Source organism: Anas platyrhynchos, chromosome 4 (genome assembly GCF_047663525.1).
Source record: "Anas platyrhynchos isolate ZD024472 breed Pekin duck chromosome 4, IASCAAS_PekinDuck_T2T, whole genome shotgun sequence".
Classification (NCBI taxonomy): domain Eukaryota; kingdom Metazoa; phylum Chordata; class Aves; order Anseriformes; family Anatidae; genus Anas; species Anas platyrhynchos.
The window spans coordinates 9,307,223-9,324,556 of NC_092590.1; the positions used below are offsets into that span (position 1 = coordinate 9,307,223).

Here is a 17,334-nt window from a genome sequence, read left to right on the forward strand (position 1 = left end):
CAGGAGCCAGAGGCTGCTCCTTCAGTCTGCAGAGAGCTAGGCAGGGATTCTCAAGGGAACAGACTTTCTTTGCAAGGTTTTCAAGCCTCCCTGCTTAGAGATGCAGAAATACTGGGAAAGCAAACTCACTCTGTCTTTTTTTTTTTGCACTCACACACAGAAAAACGCACCTAGCACTGTGTGTGTCTGTGTGCACGTGTGTGTTTGCTTTGGCTCATCCACCGCTAATCTAGGCGAGGACTAGAAACGTGTAAAGCATGCATTAGAAAATAGACCTCAATTCTCGGACTAAAAACCTGTTTTGAGTCAAGTTTCTGGTTTAAAAAAAAGAAAAAAAAAAAAAAGTGGAGCAGGAGGGCTTGATTACAGCCTCCCCCCAATTTCCTTGTCATGAATAAATGAATATTGAAATTTTTGAGGGACAAGAAGCATGGAGGCCCAGAAGGGCAATTTTTAAACTCAGGGGCCCGTTCAGCAAAGACCTGCTCTTCAAATCATATACAAGGGGGATGAAAGTGGGCTGCTTTTCTCTGTCTACGTGAGCAGTATGTGGATTCACAAATGCCACAGTTGAGGTGCCATCGCTGGGTTTGTTTTGCTTCCTGTTAGTGCCTGGAGGGGCTAAGATCAGTGCCCACTGTATTAAACACCCCATTTATACGCCATAGATGGATGCAATCCACAGGAAGTCCCAGGCAAAGCAGACAGCAAACAAGGAGAGGAAGGAGAGAAAATATTACCCCTGTTTTGCGGGGACGGGGAGGGATTGGAAGGAGTTGTCAGAGCTGGGGCTAGGAGTGGCTTCCAGGAGATGCAGGTTCCCTCCCTGCAGTCCAGGTGCCCGAAAATGTATGCTGTTTGCTCAGGGCCATGCTGGAGTTTTGTAGCAGGGGTGGGAATCCAGCTCCGTGCTCCTGAATTGAAATGTGCTCGTTTCCCAGGGAGAGCGTACTCTGGGAACACGTTTCCGTGGGGCATTCAGCTGTGTAGAGGCACTGTGGTTTGAAGCAGGTTTGAATTTGCAGTTTCCATTGGTTTTGGGGACTGTGCTAACCTCCTGCTGTTATAGGCATCCTAATGGCATACCTAGTGGTCTTAGTTGGTGTGGCTTCTCTTGATAGGAAAGAAGGAAAGAAAAGTGTCCAAGCAACAGTTCAGGTCAACTCCATCAAGTGTCTAGCACTGCCTGCTGCTGTGCTGTGACTGTATAAATTCACCTGTTATGTCCTTCATGTCATGGGAGCACACCAGTTTGGTGTTTTTGTCAGGCCCACAAACTTCGTCCAGTGAGTTTTCTATTTTTAAATTAATTTCTAAGATACTGTTCTAGAGAAAAAATAAAAAAGCATTATTAAGGGTAGTGTGATTCTTGCTACCACTGAGGTGTGCCAAAATGTGGTCAGTTTCTGCCCTCGTGCATGCACAAAAGAGCAAACTCCAACCCCAAATATAGTCATTTATGGAATGGAGAATGGAGATGAATATAGTAAAACCCCCACGAGTACTAATGCTGACGATCATTTTATTTCCAGATTGGATTCTTCGCATTTGCATTGTATTTGGAGGATCTCTGAGCGCTTCAGAAGGACTAAGGAATTATGCCTCACAGCGGCCCATAAGGTGGTAAGTAGTGTTCCTGTTTTTTGTAAATGTGGAAGGATTGTGGGATATTGATGAACAGAGAAATTGCCAAATCAGTCAAGGCAGCGGCAAATAACTTTTCCCTGTAGAAAAATATCACTCTTTCAAATACAAGACAGGTACAATGTTGATGTGTTTCAGCAAACAAGCCATTGCCGAATGACTTTAATTTGATTGCCCACGAGTGAGACTCTTTTAGGGCGCGTTTTGTGATTGTCACCGAGGTGGTATAACATGAAGAATAGATTGCAGCCGAGAGGGGATTTGTAATCTGTTTGTTGGTCCGGAATATTGGCTGGAGCTGACAGTAGAACAGCAGCTGGTTAGATGGGTCCACGCAATAACGAGGGCTAAGAAGATCTAGCGCTCTCTGTTGAACTGCTCTTGGCCTTCCTTATCATATTACCTCATCTCCTAGCTGCAGGGATTGGCAATCTTTCAAGGAGGGATGCACAATGCTGTTTTTTTCCCCCTTGCATTAGAGGTAGGAAAGCAGCAGAGGCTGTAAGTGCTGCTTCTGTGAGGCCTGGCTGACTTGGGTGCCACCCAGCACCTGCAGGACTTGGCTTTGGAAGGAGGGAGGACCCTGCAGGCACCCTGCCGAGCATCACAGCCTCCAGTGCTTGGCTGTGCCCTAGCTGGGTCTCTCGGTGGAAATCCTTCACCGCAGCCTTGTGGCTCCCAGCTGTCAAGCCGCGTTTCGGTACCGATAGCCACCATCCTGCGGAGATGTGACTAGCCATATGGTAGGGCTGCTTCTAGCACCATTTGATTAGCTAACTTTAATTAACGGGCAATTATAATAACCAGAGAGACAAATACAATAACCGACTGTCATGCTTCATCATAAATGATGGCTGTTGTAGCCACGCCGATATTATTTGACTTAATACGAAGAAGGTGCTTGACATACACCACAGAGAGTGAGATGAACGTGATGCATAAGACAAACTGGGTGCTAACATGTGGTCCCTGGTGTTCAAAAGCTCTGGAAACTAGTCCATAATCAGTAGCAGCAGAGCTCTGAAGAATGAAAGGGCAGTCACAACCATTTATATACAAACTAATGCAAACCAGAAGAAATAACCAGCCAGATAGCAGCTGAAGAAAGCTGTGACTTGGTCCCGGAAGCTCTGTACTAAAGGCCTGGACCTTTGCAGGAGTAGACAAGATCCATTCCTAAGACACAACTGAGAAATCTTTGTGAAAAACAAGAGATCTGTAAGTGATAGATGTCTAATGATGTTTGGCTATAATTGCATGCAGCGTGACTACCGTGAAAATGTTAGCCAAAGTCTTTCCGCATCGGAAACCAAACTTTACTCTTACAACCTAGGATTTCTTCTGAGCTTTGCTGAGGGGCTGCAGTTTTGAAACCAGAAAACTATAAATAGAAGTATAGAAAACTATAATTCTAATAATTGAACTTGCCCTTTTTTCACTAGTGTTGTCTGACACCAGGAAGGGGAGGATGAAAGAAACCAATTGCTTTACAACTGTTTATGTAAAAAGTATGGTGTGGTAGAAATGTGTGTGTGTATATATATATTAATAAATCAGGTATACTATGCTGCAGTCTTCTGCCATTCTAAAATAGAAGAAAGCAAGAGTTTTTCAGTGGCAAAATAAAAATACCGTCTTGTGGGATTGTAGTAGAACTGTAAAGCAGATTCCCCTGCCTTTGGGCTGGCGCAGTGAAAATGTGGGGTGTTGCTCACAGTTCTGCTTGGCTTTGTTCAGTCTCTGTTGTCTTTTGTTGTCAACGGGGTGCAACTCCCACGGAGTGAAACAGTGCGGGTAGCGTGGGCTAAGTCGTGTGCCTTAAAACAGCTGTAGGCTGCCTGAGGCAGCACCTCAGTGATTTGTAGGACTAATGAAGGTGTACACTAACAACACTGACCTGCGGCCAGCTTGAGGATCAGGACCAAAGGTTGCTTTCAGGTAAGAAAAAGGGGAGATTGAAAATACACAGATGAGCAAGAATAGTGTTGTGAGCACTGATTCGTCTCCTGCTGCTGTTACTTTGCAACTAAGGTTGCAACCTGAAACATAATTAACTAAAATACTGTTTTGAGCTTCCTTAATGTTCAAAGACTCGGTTCAACTGATGAGGGTTGGGTAGGGCACGTGGAGCTCGGGCACGTGGGTAGGAGCTTACTGAAATCTAGAGGGGCTTTCTGCTGGGGTGTATGTCACTGAGCAGTCCTTTTGCTACTGTTTGGAAGGACAGGAATGCCTTGCCTCGTCTGTCCATGCTGGTGAAGGTAGGGATGCAGGGACAGATTTCCCTATCCCTCTACAGGAACCTGGTACCAAAGAGCATGCTGCAGTGATTCAGTGGTGGTAGGTTTTTGGCCAAAAGCTGACTGAAAGAGCATGCAGTGCCACATGCAATACTTTCTTCCTACGCTGCCCTGGCTGTGCCAGGTACGGTCCAGTTCTTCTGCCTCACAGCAGAGGTGCAAGGTAGTAAGTAACAGCTTGCTCCGTTCACTCCCCATGCCTGTGAGGGGAAGAGCAACTCTTGCCACGGGAAGAGCAGCTGTGGGTCTCAGCAAGGACTGGCGAGTGCACATCACAGCAAAAGTGAGTTTTCAGGTTGTCAAAAACTTCTCACCTTGGCTTTGTGTCTGGATGCTGAAATGCTGAGGCAGCGTCCCGATGCACTTCGTTATTCTGGAGGAAAGCTGCTCCGATTACGCCTCAGGTTCCTGCAAGGATGGCTGGGGCCAGAGACTGGCCTATAATTGCAGCTGTCAGCTCACTGTTAAATGGAGAGATGTAAAATACCTCCTTGCACATCATTTATTAACATTTAAAACCCATCAGGGGACATATAAAACGTTTCTCTTTTTGTAACATTTATAAACTCCTGAGAAGCACAGACACATTCCCCTATATTAATTACTCTAATTTAGGCAATGTCCGTGGAGGGCCCACCAGCTACGCTTCCCCCCGCAATCCTTTTATTTCTGGTCGTTGCAGTTCCCCTGAGCCCCTTCCAGCTGCAGATTCTCCTGGCGTGAAGCAGAGTAATGCTGGAGAGCAAATGTATTTCCAGACCTCGCATACATGAGGGAGGTGCACTAAGATGGCTGGTAAAGCTGCCGAGTTAACCCAGTGCAGAACGCGATGTGGACGGTCTTATTTCGTGTGGTCGCTTCTTTTAGATTTAGATGAGTTGTGAAATCAGGGAAAACCCCATTTAACATCCTCAAACAAAGATGTGTGAAGGCATTTGCATCGGCTTAACGTGAATTGTTTTGGTCAGATTTAAATGAAACCAGTGAAACTTCCTTGTACTGAGCTGACCTCAGTAAATACAGATTTGTCTCCTGCAGGAGGGGTTTGCAGCTCCTCTGCAACCTTCTCTTTGCATTTTAGTCACCTGTGCCAGGAGCCGGTGGGAATTATAAACTCTGCCGGATCAGCGTAAATCAAGGGAGGGACATTTAGTGGTCTAGGAAGGAACATGAAAGAAGGCAGCTTCGCTTGTCTCTCTCCGTGAATATGATCACAGCATCTCCTTTGATCCTCTCCGGGCCTGCTGCTGTAAATGGATTGGGGCTGTCACAGATCCTCAGTGCCTTGCTGCTGCTGTCAGAGCATCCCATGGGGCCGGGACGTGTGGGGTAGTCCAAGCGATGCGTCTGACTGCTGTAGGGTCACCCTGCCTCATCTCCAGAGGCAAATTCTCTGAAGCATTCAGTTCTTTTTCAGGCTTTGGGATCGGCACCCATGTGCTAGAGCAAGAAAATGGGCCGTTACCTATTGGTTACCCCTGGGGTTATTTCAGCCAGCTGTTAAAATAGCTGATAAAAAGAAATGTTCATGAACACTTGCAGTAGACATCTTCTCCTGCAGTGGTGTGGCATTTGGAGAATGAAATGAATGTGTTATACCGAACATCATCCTGAGCTTCCCCTGTGATGTAATTTGAAGAGTATTCCCCGGCTGCGTGTGCTGAGCTGTGAGAACTGTTGCTGGGAGCACGTAATGTTGTGCGTGCTTAATTTTAAATGACTACAGCATGGAGAAAGAAGTCTCTGTGTGCTATAGGATCGCCGTGGTCTTGAGTGAACGGATCCATGGCTTTCTTCATCAGAGGTGAGGCCAGAGAACTGCTGGTTGCCACTTTCCTGCTAGACACTTGCTGTGTCACCTGTGAGTGCTTTAGTGAGCATCCTGCATCGGTGATGGAAAGGCACCAAGAAAGATGTGGAGTGGCAGGGTTCTTGTGCTGGTGGCTGATGAGGCTGAGTGCCCCGAGGAGAGGCCTTTGGCAGTGCCATTCTCCCCGTTAGCTGTGCCAGAGATCAGAGGAGGGCTGAAATTTGTTTTTATCAATTCAGCAACAAGATCCTACATCTGTTCCTAATTACAGGTAGGGGTCTCAGAGGAGGGCTGACTTACGGTGTATGTGGATATCAAAATGCATGGCTCTTGTTACTTGAATAGGTAAATAATTTTATTCATCATCTGTGCGGGGACGTAGGAAGCGTAGCCCAGGAGATGTTAACAATTAACTGCAATCTCGTTTGCATTACCGGCTATCAATATCTTCAGCTCTTCTGCACAGTAGTTTAATATTGACTATGTAAACCTTCTGAAAAGGAGGTTAACTTTTTTTTTTCCTGTGTGAAACAAGCGTTAAAAATATGTATATATTTATATTTTTGTCAGATTGCATTTACAGCATATTTTTTTTTCTATAGTGGATATGTTTTTGTGGTTCTCTGCTTTCTTTTGGTGGCCAAATGTCTTCTGTAAAATCTGGGCTACCTCAGCTCTTCGGCTTCCGTTCAGCTTAGGGTGCTAACCACCTTGCAGGCTGTTTCCCATACCTGAAACAGATTTCCCTGGACCCCAACATTTTAGTTTTGGCAGAGTTGCTGTTGTTGCTCATCCACTGAAGGCAGTGATCTCTGTCCCATGCAGCATACAGATTGTACAGTCCATTAGGGCAAGGATTTGTTCTTATTTTTTTGAAGGGTTTGCCTTCACTATAGAGTTACTCTATGTTCTTGGGGAAAAAAAAAAGGTCACATGTAAGAAATGCACTGGAAGACTCCATAACCCATTTTGGTGTGATATATTGCTATGGATTCAAATAGACATAAGAGAGAAAAATAATGAGAAATGGAACCATTTGCAAGCAAATACACTATTATTCAAATTTTTAACTTGAGATCGCTTAGGTGAGGCACACTGCTGCCTTCTACTGAAGTTACCTGCATGCTGGGAGAGCACAGGCAAAGCCTGAGTTGCTGCTACACAGCAGATGCCAAAACAACTCCCCTGTGTAGTGGGGCAGTGTGTATAGTGTATAGACACCAGAGCATGGCTGTCGTCCCTGTAGTACACCTAACTCAGGGGTGTGCAGCCGCTGGGAAACTCTTACGTGCAGGTGGAAATCCCAGCTGCGTCCCAGCCAGTGCAGAGCACTGCTGCCAGCCTGGTTCTGCCCTCTGCTAGTCGTGGTAGCAGAAGTGCTCTGATGGCTGCAGGTACAGGGCTGGGGAAGCCCTCCGAGAAGCCTTGCATGTGATGTGAAATACCTGCTGCTGTTCCTTCTGTCTTAAGTGTGTTGAGGAGAGCAGTGCTCACCTAGCAAATGGGAACATCAGGAAAAATGGAGATGCTAAAGTAGTGCATTCGAGTGGAATTCAATACCGAGTAGATTGTTTGACTTACTAGTAAAGTTCGGAAGCAACGACAGCAGTATGGGTGGTAAATAGATGGCAGCATGGATTTATTAAAAGTAAATCATACAAACTCAACTTAATTTCTTTCTCTGATAGGATAAAAAGCTTAGTGGATAAGGTAAATCCACCAGAATAATGTGTATCCATTTGGTGAGCACTTTTCTTATAGTTCCATACAACAGTCTTATAAAAAAAAAAAAAAAAAAGAATAGAAGCATGGATAAGATATAGTTTTCATAAAATAGGATGGATTGTAAATCATTTTGAGTGACAGTAAATATATACGCCAAAGGTATGTCTAAAGTGCTTGTCACATCGGTGCTTATATACATATTAATAACCCCGTTTTGAGACAGGAGAGAGCTGTCTTTCAGGAATCATTTTTGGTTCCAGTGCTACGTTAATGTGCTCTATTTTCATTAATTGCTTTGATGGCAGGATTAAGACTTCATTGATTGTATGTGTGAATGGTATTAGTCATGTTGGGACTGCAAATACCATGCAGAGAGCAGTCATTAAAATATAACCTTTTCAGGACGTGTCCCTGCCATACGCCCTAGAGCCTCAAGCAGGGAGTATGCGCACATCCAGGCCGCTTTGGAATTTCTCTATAAAGCAAAACTCCCTCTGTCCTTCTAGCTGGGGTCAAGAGATTGGCTCTCTATCTACAATTACATTTGAAAAAGAAAAAAAAAACTAAACTTGAAAAACTTACATTAAAAGAACATTAAGGTTGTAAAGCCAACCACTGAGTAATTAGGAAATAATAGAATTCAAGTGGCCTGTATAATTTTATTTCAGCTTCCTAATGCATATGTATTATGAGGCAGTCTTTAATTCCAGGAATCCACACTATTTTTAGCTCAGGATTCTCCTTTGGTAGCCCTCTATGCAGGAAGGAATTTCATGCAGACTGAGTTTGGCTTCATACAATTTCATGAAAAATTCCCGAGAACTTCATCCAGGCCAGCTTGCAGCCCGCTGCTTCTAGTGATATTCTTGCAAAATTGAGATATGCATGCAGGAACAGAGAAACACCTCAGTGTAGCGTTTCAGAAACATGAAAAGGAAGAAACATGCAGTTTTGAAGTGTGCAATGATACACGGAATTTGTGATATCTATCAATTTTGATAAATTGAAACTTAAAAAAACCAAGAAACTTACAAATTCAAGTTTCATGTTTTGCAGTGCCCATAGTTAAAATCATAATATGAACAATATGTATGCTGAATCTTTGTGTCTGAAGATTTGTACTGTTGCCTTAGATGCATGACAATTAGGCCTTTTCTCGATAATACCATTAGATGCACAATAATTAGGTGTTTTCATCTCATTAATATTCATTTTCATACATTTAAATGCCTCTCTTATAGCATTTGTTAATTAACATACATTACAATGGTATATTCCTCTTCCCCATTCACCCATTCTGACTAATTTAATGAGCTGACATATCAGATGACTTCTCCTACAGGATAGTGCTGTTGTATCTTTGGTGGGAACAAAGGAGTGGTTATCGTGTTGTTTGCGGGTGGTATTAGCACAGCTATTTTTTTTCTCAGAAGGAATCTGGGGCATGGAGACTCTGTCCTTTGTGACACTGCTGTGAAATGGATGGCTCCTTGCTATATATTCGCTTTTATTCACATTATTAATGCCTGCATCCCAGAAGCAAAGTTTGGGCCCTAATTTGTTTTCTGAATTGGCAGTGAGTCCTGCTTGTACCCCGAAAAGCTTTTGTTTCTCCCACCACAGAGAGTACATGCAGCCTGCGAAGCCGCAGTGAAGGACATGCCAACGTTTAAAAATATCTTTCCTCACTCTTGTAAGTAGGGCTAATTTGAAAGGTAAACTAAAACATTCAAGGGAGTTGAAGGAAATCCCTGTCTCCTGAAAATGTCTGCAAGGAGGTGAAGTAGTAAGTGAAATGCCGCTGTATAATTACACCTACTGGGGATATTCATTATGATTCTTGGGTTACTCCAGAGCCTGGCTATTAGCATTAAGTTAGACAGCTTGACTGTGGATCGTGCAAATATTGTAACAGACGGAACAGCACCTCCCACAATAACGGCTGTGCTTTCAGTTCCCGTGTTTTGCCAAAGTATAAATAATAATAACAGCAAGCATTCAGCAAATAAACGTATTTCCTTCCGTAGATTTAGCAGATAGAGTTTTTGTGATGATGCGCTGCAGTTTTGTGAGTGTCATTTCATCAGAAATTAAGGGGAAAAACTCCTGCCAAATTCTTCGCACTGATAAATCAAACAGCAATCTCAGCAGTTCGCAGATTATTCAAATTCAGGTGGAGAAAGCACACCTGGAGGGGAATTTTCAGCAAGGCTCAGTGTCAACTTAGCTCTCTTCCCGCTGAAGTCAATGGGAGTTAAGCCCGTACAGAGCGATTTTCAAGATCTTAACCCTCGGATCTGCATCCCCATCTGAGTTCGATGAGGTTTCTTCTTGAGGAGATTCCGGGTTATTAGGGAAGAGATTTTCAGTAGCACCCGGGGGGATTTAGAAGCACAGCTCAATTAGTCTTTCACCGCAATTTGCGCTTCTAAATACCTGAGACAGGTCTGAAAAATCTCACGCTAAAACCCCTCCTCAGCTGCTGGTTAAAGCCTCAGTGCACACGTCTACTCCGATAAAAACAGGATCCCAGTCTGAGGCACGTGCAGGATTTTGTGTGTGGTTAGACAGCGCGGCGGGAGGCTGGGCTGTCACGTTATCATTAACGATAGATGAAGGGCACTGTCAGCTGAGAAACATTTGAACAACCTCACCAACGCTGCTGCACTGGGCTCTGCTCATGCTGACAGGTCACGTCCCGTGGGCTCTGCTGGGCTGAGGGGCACGCAGCTCCCTGAAGGTGCCAGGAGGGGAAGCTGGGCTTAAATAGCTCCTTTTCGTGTGGTTTTTATACAGCGACCACCCTACGAAACCCCACTAGTACAGGGAAGACGATCAGATTTAGGTGTCGTGGCAGCCCTCGCTTTTCCTGCTGGCAAGAAAAGACAGATCCCTGCTTTCCTGAATTTCCTGGAGGGGGAAACACAATCCCTTCTAAGTGTATGGAAGAGAAGGGGGGGAGAGATCTGTCAGTGCGTTAGAAACTGGGAGGGTTTCAGCTGTGGTTCTTAGGAGGGAACTGGTTTCTGATGGAAACCAGGAGGATGGCTGCTGAACAACGTTACTGTCAGAGCAATGCTTTGTTTTGTACCTGCGTGTCTCAAGACCTCTCGTGAGGAATGACTTGCTTTACCTTTTTAACCCCACTGCGGTATAATTGAACCGAAATTTGGGGTTGAGGTGCCGGGGAACGGGAGTAAGAAATTGATAAATGTTTTCCTTCAAAAAGGATGGCTAGAAGTGGACACTTGAATTATTTTGCTGTGCAGTACACCACGCAAAAGTGAAGAGGAAGCGTGTAATTTATTACAGGGTTGTGCCAGTTGTGGTGAAATGAAGCCTAACAGGAGAGCCAGTCTCGGTCTTTGCTTGGCTCAGCAGATGGGTGAAGGAGGGTAAGCCTGTTCCTGTAGCATCCCTTCTTCTCAGCAAGCCTTTTACTCGTGTCGCAGGGAGGAGAAGCAGGAACGTGACAGCAGTGTACCTCGAGAAATGCCAGATGCTCTTCCCCTCTGAGCAAAGGGGGATGAAGCAGCAGGAAATGAAAGGAGCCTCTCCCTGACGGATGCAGGGGACAGCGGGGAGCAGAACCATAAGCAATAACATCGTGGGGTTGGCCCTTGAGGGAGAAGGACCCTTGCTGCTCCTGAGGCTCTGAGGATCTCCTGAGCCTCTGCCCCTTCAGAGTACACTGAAGTAGGGAAGCTCTGGGCATTAGGAGAGTGGAAGAGATTGCAAAACAGGTGGTGTGGGGCTTACCATCAGGCCAAAGAAAGGTTGCGTTGTGGGGACACCAGTGGCTTGGGAACCTGCAGCCTGTCATGGGGTAGGTTGGAGGCAACTGAGTTGGAGGTAAGAGAAGTAAAGGGGTGAGCTGGTGGAGTGGTCTCAAAAAACGTTACACACTGGGAAGGAGGGGACTGGACACTACAGAGAAGGATGCAAAGGAGTCAGAAGGAAACTAATGTATCCCCATGACCTGGAGGAAACACTCAACAGCTCTGGCTGGCTTTTCTGATAAGGGATGGGAAGCTGCTTGACTCACAGGGACTCGTGTCTGGTGGTCAGCCTCTGAACGGTACCTACCCGATCTGCTGCACTTCGGTTTCTGTGAACAACTGCAGCCCTTGATAAACAAATGTTAGGAATGTCCTTTTGGTTCTCTATGGCTCGTCTGGCCTTCAGGCTCAGTCTAGAGTGATAAATAACGAGAGCTTCACCCTGACAGGAGTTCTGCTTAGGATTTGGTGCTTTGGAGAGTAACATTTCCTTCCCTCTGCCAGTCTAATGTTGGAGGAAGTGAGTCACTGCTGTCTTTCCCTCATTTGCTCGGAGAGCTGTGCTGATAGGGAGAGCACATCGTAGACGAGTCAAGTTTCCCATCCTTCCATTCAGCGCCTGAGAGGTGAGTTGTTTAATTAATGGCTTCTGTTCGTCCCTGCATGCCAGCCTGGCCTGCTTCTGCCTCTACCTGGCTGAAGGAGAAGAGGCTATAGGGTACGCAGAACCTGGGGCTGTTCAGCTTCGTGGGGAAACAGTGAACGTGCAGCAGCGAGCCCTTGGGGAGATGTTAATCCTGTTGTGTGGATGATGCCAGTGCAAAGCTGTCTGAGTGTCAGCGTTAGCAGGACAGGCAGGTGCGGTGTAGAGAGGGGTGCAATCAACTGGTGCAAGTCCAGGGCCTCGAAAGGTGCCTCCCATCCTTCACCCCAGCTGAGCTGCTCTCACAGTGCTGTGGCTGAGGGCTGGGTGACAGCACACACACCAAGCTAACGTGGAAACAGCAGCACGCGCCGTGTTTTGTGCTGTTCTCTTCCCTGACGTAACCAAGTACTGGAAGTTTTACACACCAGCGCACAGATTACTGGCATTTACTAGGAAGCACGAGGAGCGGGCTGGCAACTGCTCGGAGGCACACGGAATATACAGGCAATTGCTCCGGAGCATGGGGAACACGCAGGCAATTCAATTCCCAACTGGTTCCTAGGCAGGAGCTACCAATTAAAATTAAAAGAATAAAAGACCGCAAGCTTGGGACTGATGATATGCTCTGGAGAGAGGAGTTGCCAACAGCTTGTGCTACAAAGATGCCTCTCTTTCAGTGGATTTCAAATGGCAAAAGAAACTCAGGTAACAGATCATTCTTTTCTTCTGGCTTCCCTGATTTTCATGTACTCAGTCATGCAGCCAAAATTCCTACAAAGACAGACGGGGCTGCTCCCCGTGAATTCCAAGCAGCGAGCCAACCTTCGGAGAGCTGATGCAGCGAATGTGCCAGCAGTCAGCTACACCTAGGAAGCAGGATTTTAAAACCAAGCACCAGATACCTGAGCAGAGAGAGCTGAATGATGGGGGCTCAGATAATCTACTAATGAGAGTATGGCATTTATTTATATATATATATAGGAAAGGATTTAGGATTAAAAAACAAAAAGAAAGATCTTATCCATCTGTCTTTCACATTAATTGTTAATGAGACTCTGAAGCAGAGCTCCTCTTTTGATGGAGAAGACTGAAGGTAAGGTTATTAGGCAGGTGTGGGATCTTCATAGCCTGCATTTATACAGTGCCCATCGTGGGGAGCCCCGAGGATCATCGAGGAAATGGGCCTTTTTTAACCGCCGTTATCACACTGCAACTGCCATAGGGCAGATGAGATCATAAATCACAATCTGTCATCGGATTTCAAGTCAAAGCCTGCTTCCCTTGCTCCTTGCAGAAGTTGTGTGAATGAATGGTGCTGAGCTAGTCAGGCGGAGGCTGCAGGACTGGAGCGTTTTCACAAAAAGCGGTGAGTTCACCCAGTTTTTTAATGGCTTGTACAACGGAGGATGGCACAAAGACCATCGGTGCTGCAAGACCTGGAAGTGGTGGTGCAAGGCAGGAACTGATTTTACCCGAATTCCCCAGCAACCAGCAAAAAGGCTGTGCCCACCAGCCGCAGAAAAATGGCAACACCGATCCAGCACAAATGTCCAGAGGTAGCGCATGCGTTGTTTTAAGATGCATTTTGTCTGTGTGGTCTATACTTGGGAAGCAGAGCAAGAAAGCGAAACCTTTCAGGCCCTTCACCTCCGTGTGGCAGCTTGGGAACCTCCAGGCTCCACGGCACGGGGTTGGAGCCAGTTCTGCTGCGTGAGGATGTGCCTTGCGAGGAACAAACTGTGTGGCTTTCAGGTTTTTCTTCCAGAGTTTAGCAAAGAAAGTGATGCGCTAGCAGGTGCAGGACGGACTCATTTATTATTGCTTGGCTTAATAAACTGCATCTTAAATTATGATATCGATTACTACTTGAATGAAAAGGCTGAGCTGGCGTTACTGTATTTGACACAAGCGGCATTTTAAAATGTTTACACTGGTTGCACGGCGCATCAGTATTGTTTTTGGAAAGCAGTAGACATAAAATATGGTGTTACATAAAGTGCTAGGTGCTTCTGAATTCATTTACCTAAATTTTGATGTAAAAATCAAAGAGATTGTGTGGCAAGTGGTGCTCACCTACGGTTCTTGTTCCCATTAACAAGCATAAGCCGATGTTTTCTGTATGGGTTCATCAAGTTAATGCCATTAAAGCACAGCAAAAATACGTTTGCAGCAACCCTGGTAAGTTCTGTAGGATTCTCCTGACAGGATAAACATGTCTGCTCTGCCCTCCTTTTTTTCCCTCCCCCCCCCCCCAAACAAGCAATAAAAACATTTTGCATAAACAAATTCCAAATTACAAGTAATCATAGGAAAGCTGACAAATGTATGCTATGCTAGTCTGTGAAAATACTAATCAAAGCAGCCTGTCAATTGTTAAAGTTAATGATTTAGATATGCAAAACTCTGACTAAATTTTTGTGGATAATTACATAATTACGGCTGGGTTAACACAATCAAAAATAGCAATTGCGTGCTCCATCTTGAAATCACCATGGCAGTTCCCTGCTACGTTTTAAAGGCCTCTTCACCCTCGTTCCTCCTGCACACCAAGTGCAGTGGGGAGAGGAAAAAGAAAAAAAAAAAACAACAAAAAGCAATTGGGAGCCACCTGGGAAAGAAAAGCCAGCGTGGAAGATGCCTCCTGCCTGCTCCAGCCTCTCATCGCCCTCTGCAAAAACAATCGTCTGGAGAACAAAGCACCCGCCGGAGCGGGTGGAGGTGTGGAAAACGCGAGCCAGATAAAGGAGGATTGGAAACAGGAGAGTTATCTGCTGTGGCGAGCTGCAGTAGCAGCACCTCTGCCCAGGGATTCAAACCTGGGTGAAAAGGAGCTGTTCCTGTGGGAGGCCTTTCCTGCTGAGGAACAGGGAGTTTTTGCTCCGTTTTAAAGGGCTTGCTGTGGTACGGGAAGCTGGGATGGGCCGAGGCTCACTCAGGTCATCCCAATTTTCATGAAACTGTTAAATCGTGGAGACCACCACCAGCTGTCTCCCGGGGGTTTGGTTTAGAGGGGCTGTGAAGCTGTTTCTCTAGGGCACCCTACAGCTCATCGCGCCCCTACACCCCGGCTGGGGCTGGAAGAAGGGAAGCTTCATCCGAAAGGAGCTCCAGAAAAATGAGAGGGGGTGAGCAAGCCCAGTCCTGTCAGGCACTGGTCTTTTTAAAGCCCCTTTGAAAATTGCTCTGAATCTCTTTTCAACACCTGCAAGAAGCCGAGTCCTCAAAAATCTTGAATTTCTCTTGCAGCACGTTTTTTTTTTTCCCCTTCTCACATTGGCTTCATGGTCTCTTTTTATATTAGGGCTGACTGGTCGAGTTTAGAGATTCCAGCTGTTGGGAATCTCAGGGAGGTGACAAAAGTACAAATAAAATGAATATCGGGCTCTTTCCTGAATGTCACATTGGCTGGGATGGGGTAATGACCGTGATTTAAAAAGTAATATATCTCTCGTGTAATTTTTTATCATAATTTTTCTATACAGTTTCCATTAAATAGATAAATGACCTAAATGAAAAAGAGAAATAAAGTGAAAGCATAAAATCAGTCCCTGTCAGGAGCTCCATAAAAAGAGTTGGGGCCCCGGCCCTACGAAGCGGGCTGCCTCAGCTCCTAAATCTGCCAGTCGAGGTTCAGGGGGATGGCCTGGCTTGGGGGGTGACTTACTGCAAGACATGAAATCAAAGAGTGGTGTAGTTGGGCGTCTGAAGGAGACCTGAAATGCTCTTTGGCATCATTGCAAGCACCTGGAGCGATAGCAGGGCCGGGAGGCACCGTTCACCGGCCTTACACTGCTTATTTCTGCTGCGCTGATGAAGCAGAAATAAACTTCCTGTACTTGGACAGATTTTAAACAGCTTTTTTTTTTTTTTTCTACAAGACAGAAACCAGATGGAATATTTTCACAGCTGACACCGAAATTCACAGTTTTCGTGACTTCTGTGATACTGTGATTTACACAGGGACTTCCCGTATCAGCAGCCCCGAGCAGACAGCCTCTTGCCATTCAGGCTTCGAAACGCTCCTGGGTTTGGTAGGTCGGGAGATGGCACGGGCTGTGTGAAATGTGAGGCATCGCTGGGTTTAAACGACAGCTCTGTGGGCTGTTCTGTTTCTGCATCTTGACTCTACGTGATAATAATAAAATATGTTAAAAGCACTCTGCTCCAAAACGGATAGCAAACCCTTCAACGCCTTGAAATTAATCATTTGTAGGAGCAAACAAAGGGTTCCTGTGTCAGGCCGCGAGCACAAAGCAGGCCATTGACTTCAGGCGTTTGTTAGCTCTCTTAAAGGACGAGGTGAGAGGCAGGAGGCTTGCTCCTTGCAGCTGCTGGTCTTGCAGGCAACGTTTTCAGGTGGCCTTGAAGCACTTGGTGTGACAGAAGGGGTTTTTATCCCCTCTGGGGAGCGAGAAGCCCAGCTAGAAGGACAGGGTGGTGAGTGCGAGATGACTTTGCTCTCTGCTGGAGCCCGGGTCAGCCTGTTGTTGGCTGCAGCCGAGCCTCTTCCCACCTTTGTGGGAATTCGTGGTTTCCTGGGAAACTTGCGCTGACCGGGGCCTGAAGAAAACTTCAGAAACGCATTGATTTTTTTTTTTTTCTTTGTGATTATTTTTAATGGGGCTTTCTCTAAGCCTGAGAGCGCTGTTCCAGTAACCTTGGTGGCTGCCTGTGTGTTGTCAGGTGCAGTTCCAGATCTTATGTTTTCCCTTCATGGTCTTAGATGGCTATGGGATGCCCTTACAGATCTGGAGCTGCACTTTTGGTGATGTTCCTTGTGCTAACAGCACTCCGGAGCTCAGCCTGCTGAGGGGAGGTGGCGTTGGAGCTATTCCTTGTGTTTGTGTACATACGTATTTATAGGATCCTGTTCTCTGAAATCCACGCCCCTTGACAGTCCCAACTGAGCTGGTTTGCACAGGGCTCCGAAAAATGCCCTGTATTTAATCAGGTGTTTGCTTAGGAAGGGATGTGTTGTTGCTAGGGGATGTAATTTCCTTCCAGCTCTGAGAAAGATGGACGTATATATGATGTTAGGTGCTTATAATGTGTGCACCTTATCTTTATAGAAGGGTTTATTGCGTAAATCAGTGACAAAATTAATGGCAACAGCTCCTACATGGCCAGGGCAAGGAAAGGCTCGGAGTCCAATGTGTTTTTCCTGCTCAGCCACTTCTTGAGGCTGCTGGCACAACCAAAGTGTCCTTTGGGCTTCTGTAACACATGCACCAGCCTCAGCTCCCATGCAATGGCCAAACAAAAAGAGCATAAACCCACCTTTCTCCTTCACCGTGAAATGGTAATTGATGATGTCTGGACCTGAGGTTTATTTTTCCCCCCAAAAGGTGTGGTAGAGATAGAGGAGGAGGATGGTTAATAATCTATAGCAAACTCTGCTGAATTGTGAGCTAAATAACTGTTGGTTCCAAG

At 45.8% G+C, this 17,334-nt stretch overlaps 1 protein-coding gene across 13 annotated transcripts in view; it reads left to right on the top strand.

The window, feature by feature from the left end:
• Positions 1-17,334, top strand: part of CXXC4 (CXXC finger protein 4) — a 166,851-nt gene that overhangs the window by 12,002 nt on the left and 137,515 nt on the right. For 11 of the 13 annotated variants that reach the window (XR_011808829.1, XR_011808833.1, XR_011808835.1 and 8 more), the window contains one exon: positions 1,533-1,623. Coding sequence is in view for 4 of the 13 variants with exons in the window: in XM_072036967.1 (XP_071893068.1) it covers positions 1,533-1,623 (91 nt within the window). In the remaining 9 variants the exon portion in view is untranslated. Of the gene's footprint in view, positions 1-1,532; positions 1,624-17,334 lie in introns of those variants that run through there. The other 2 variants (XR_011808837.1, XR_011808840.1) reach the window with 1 other exon arrangement.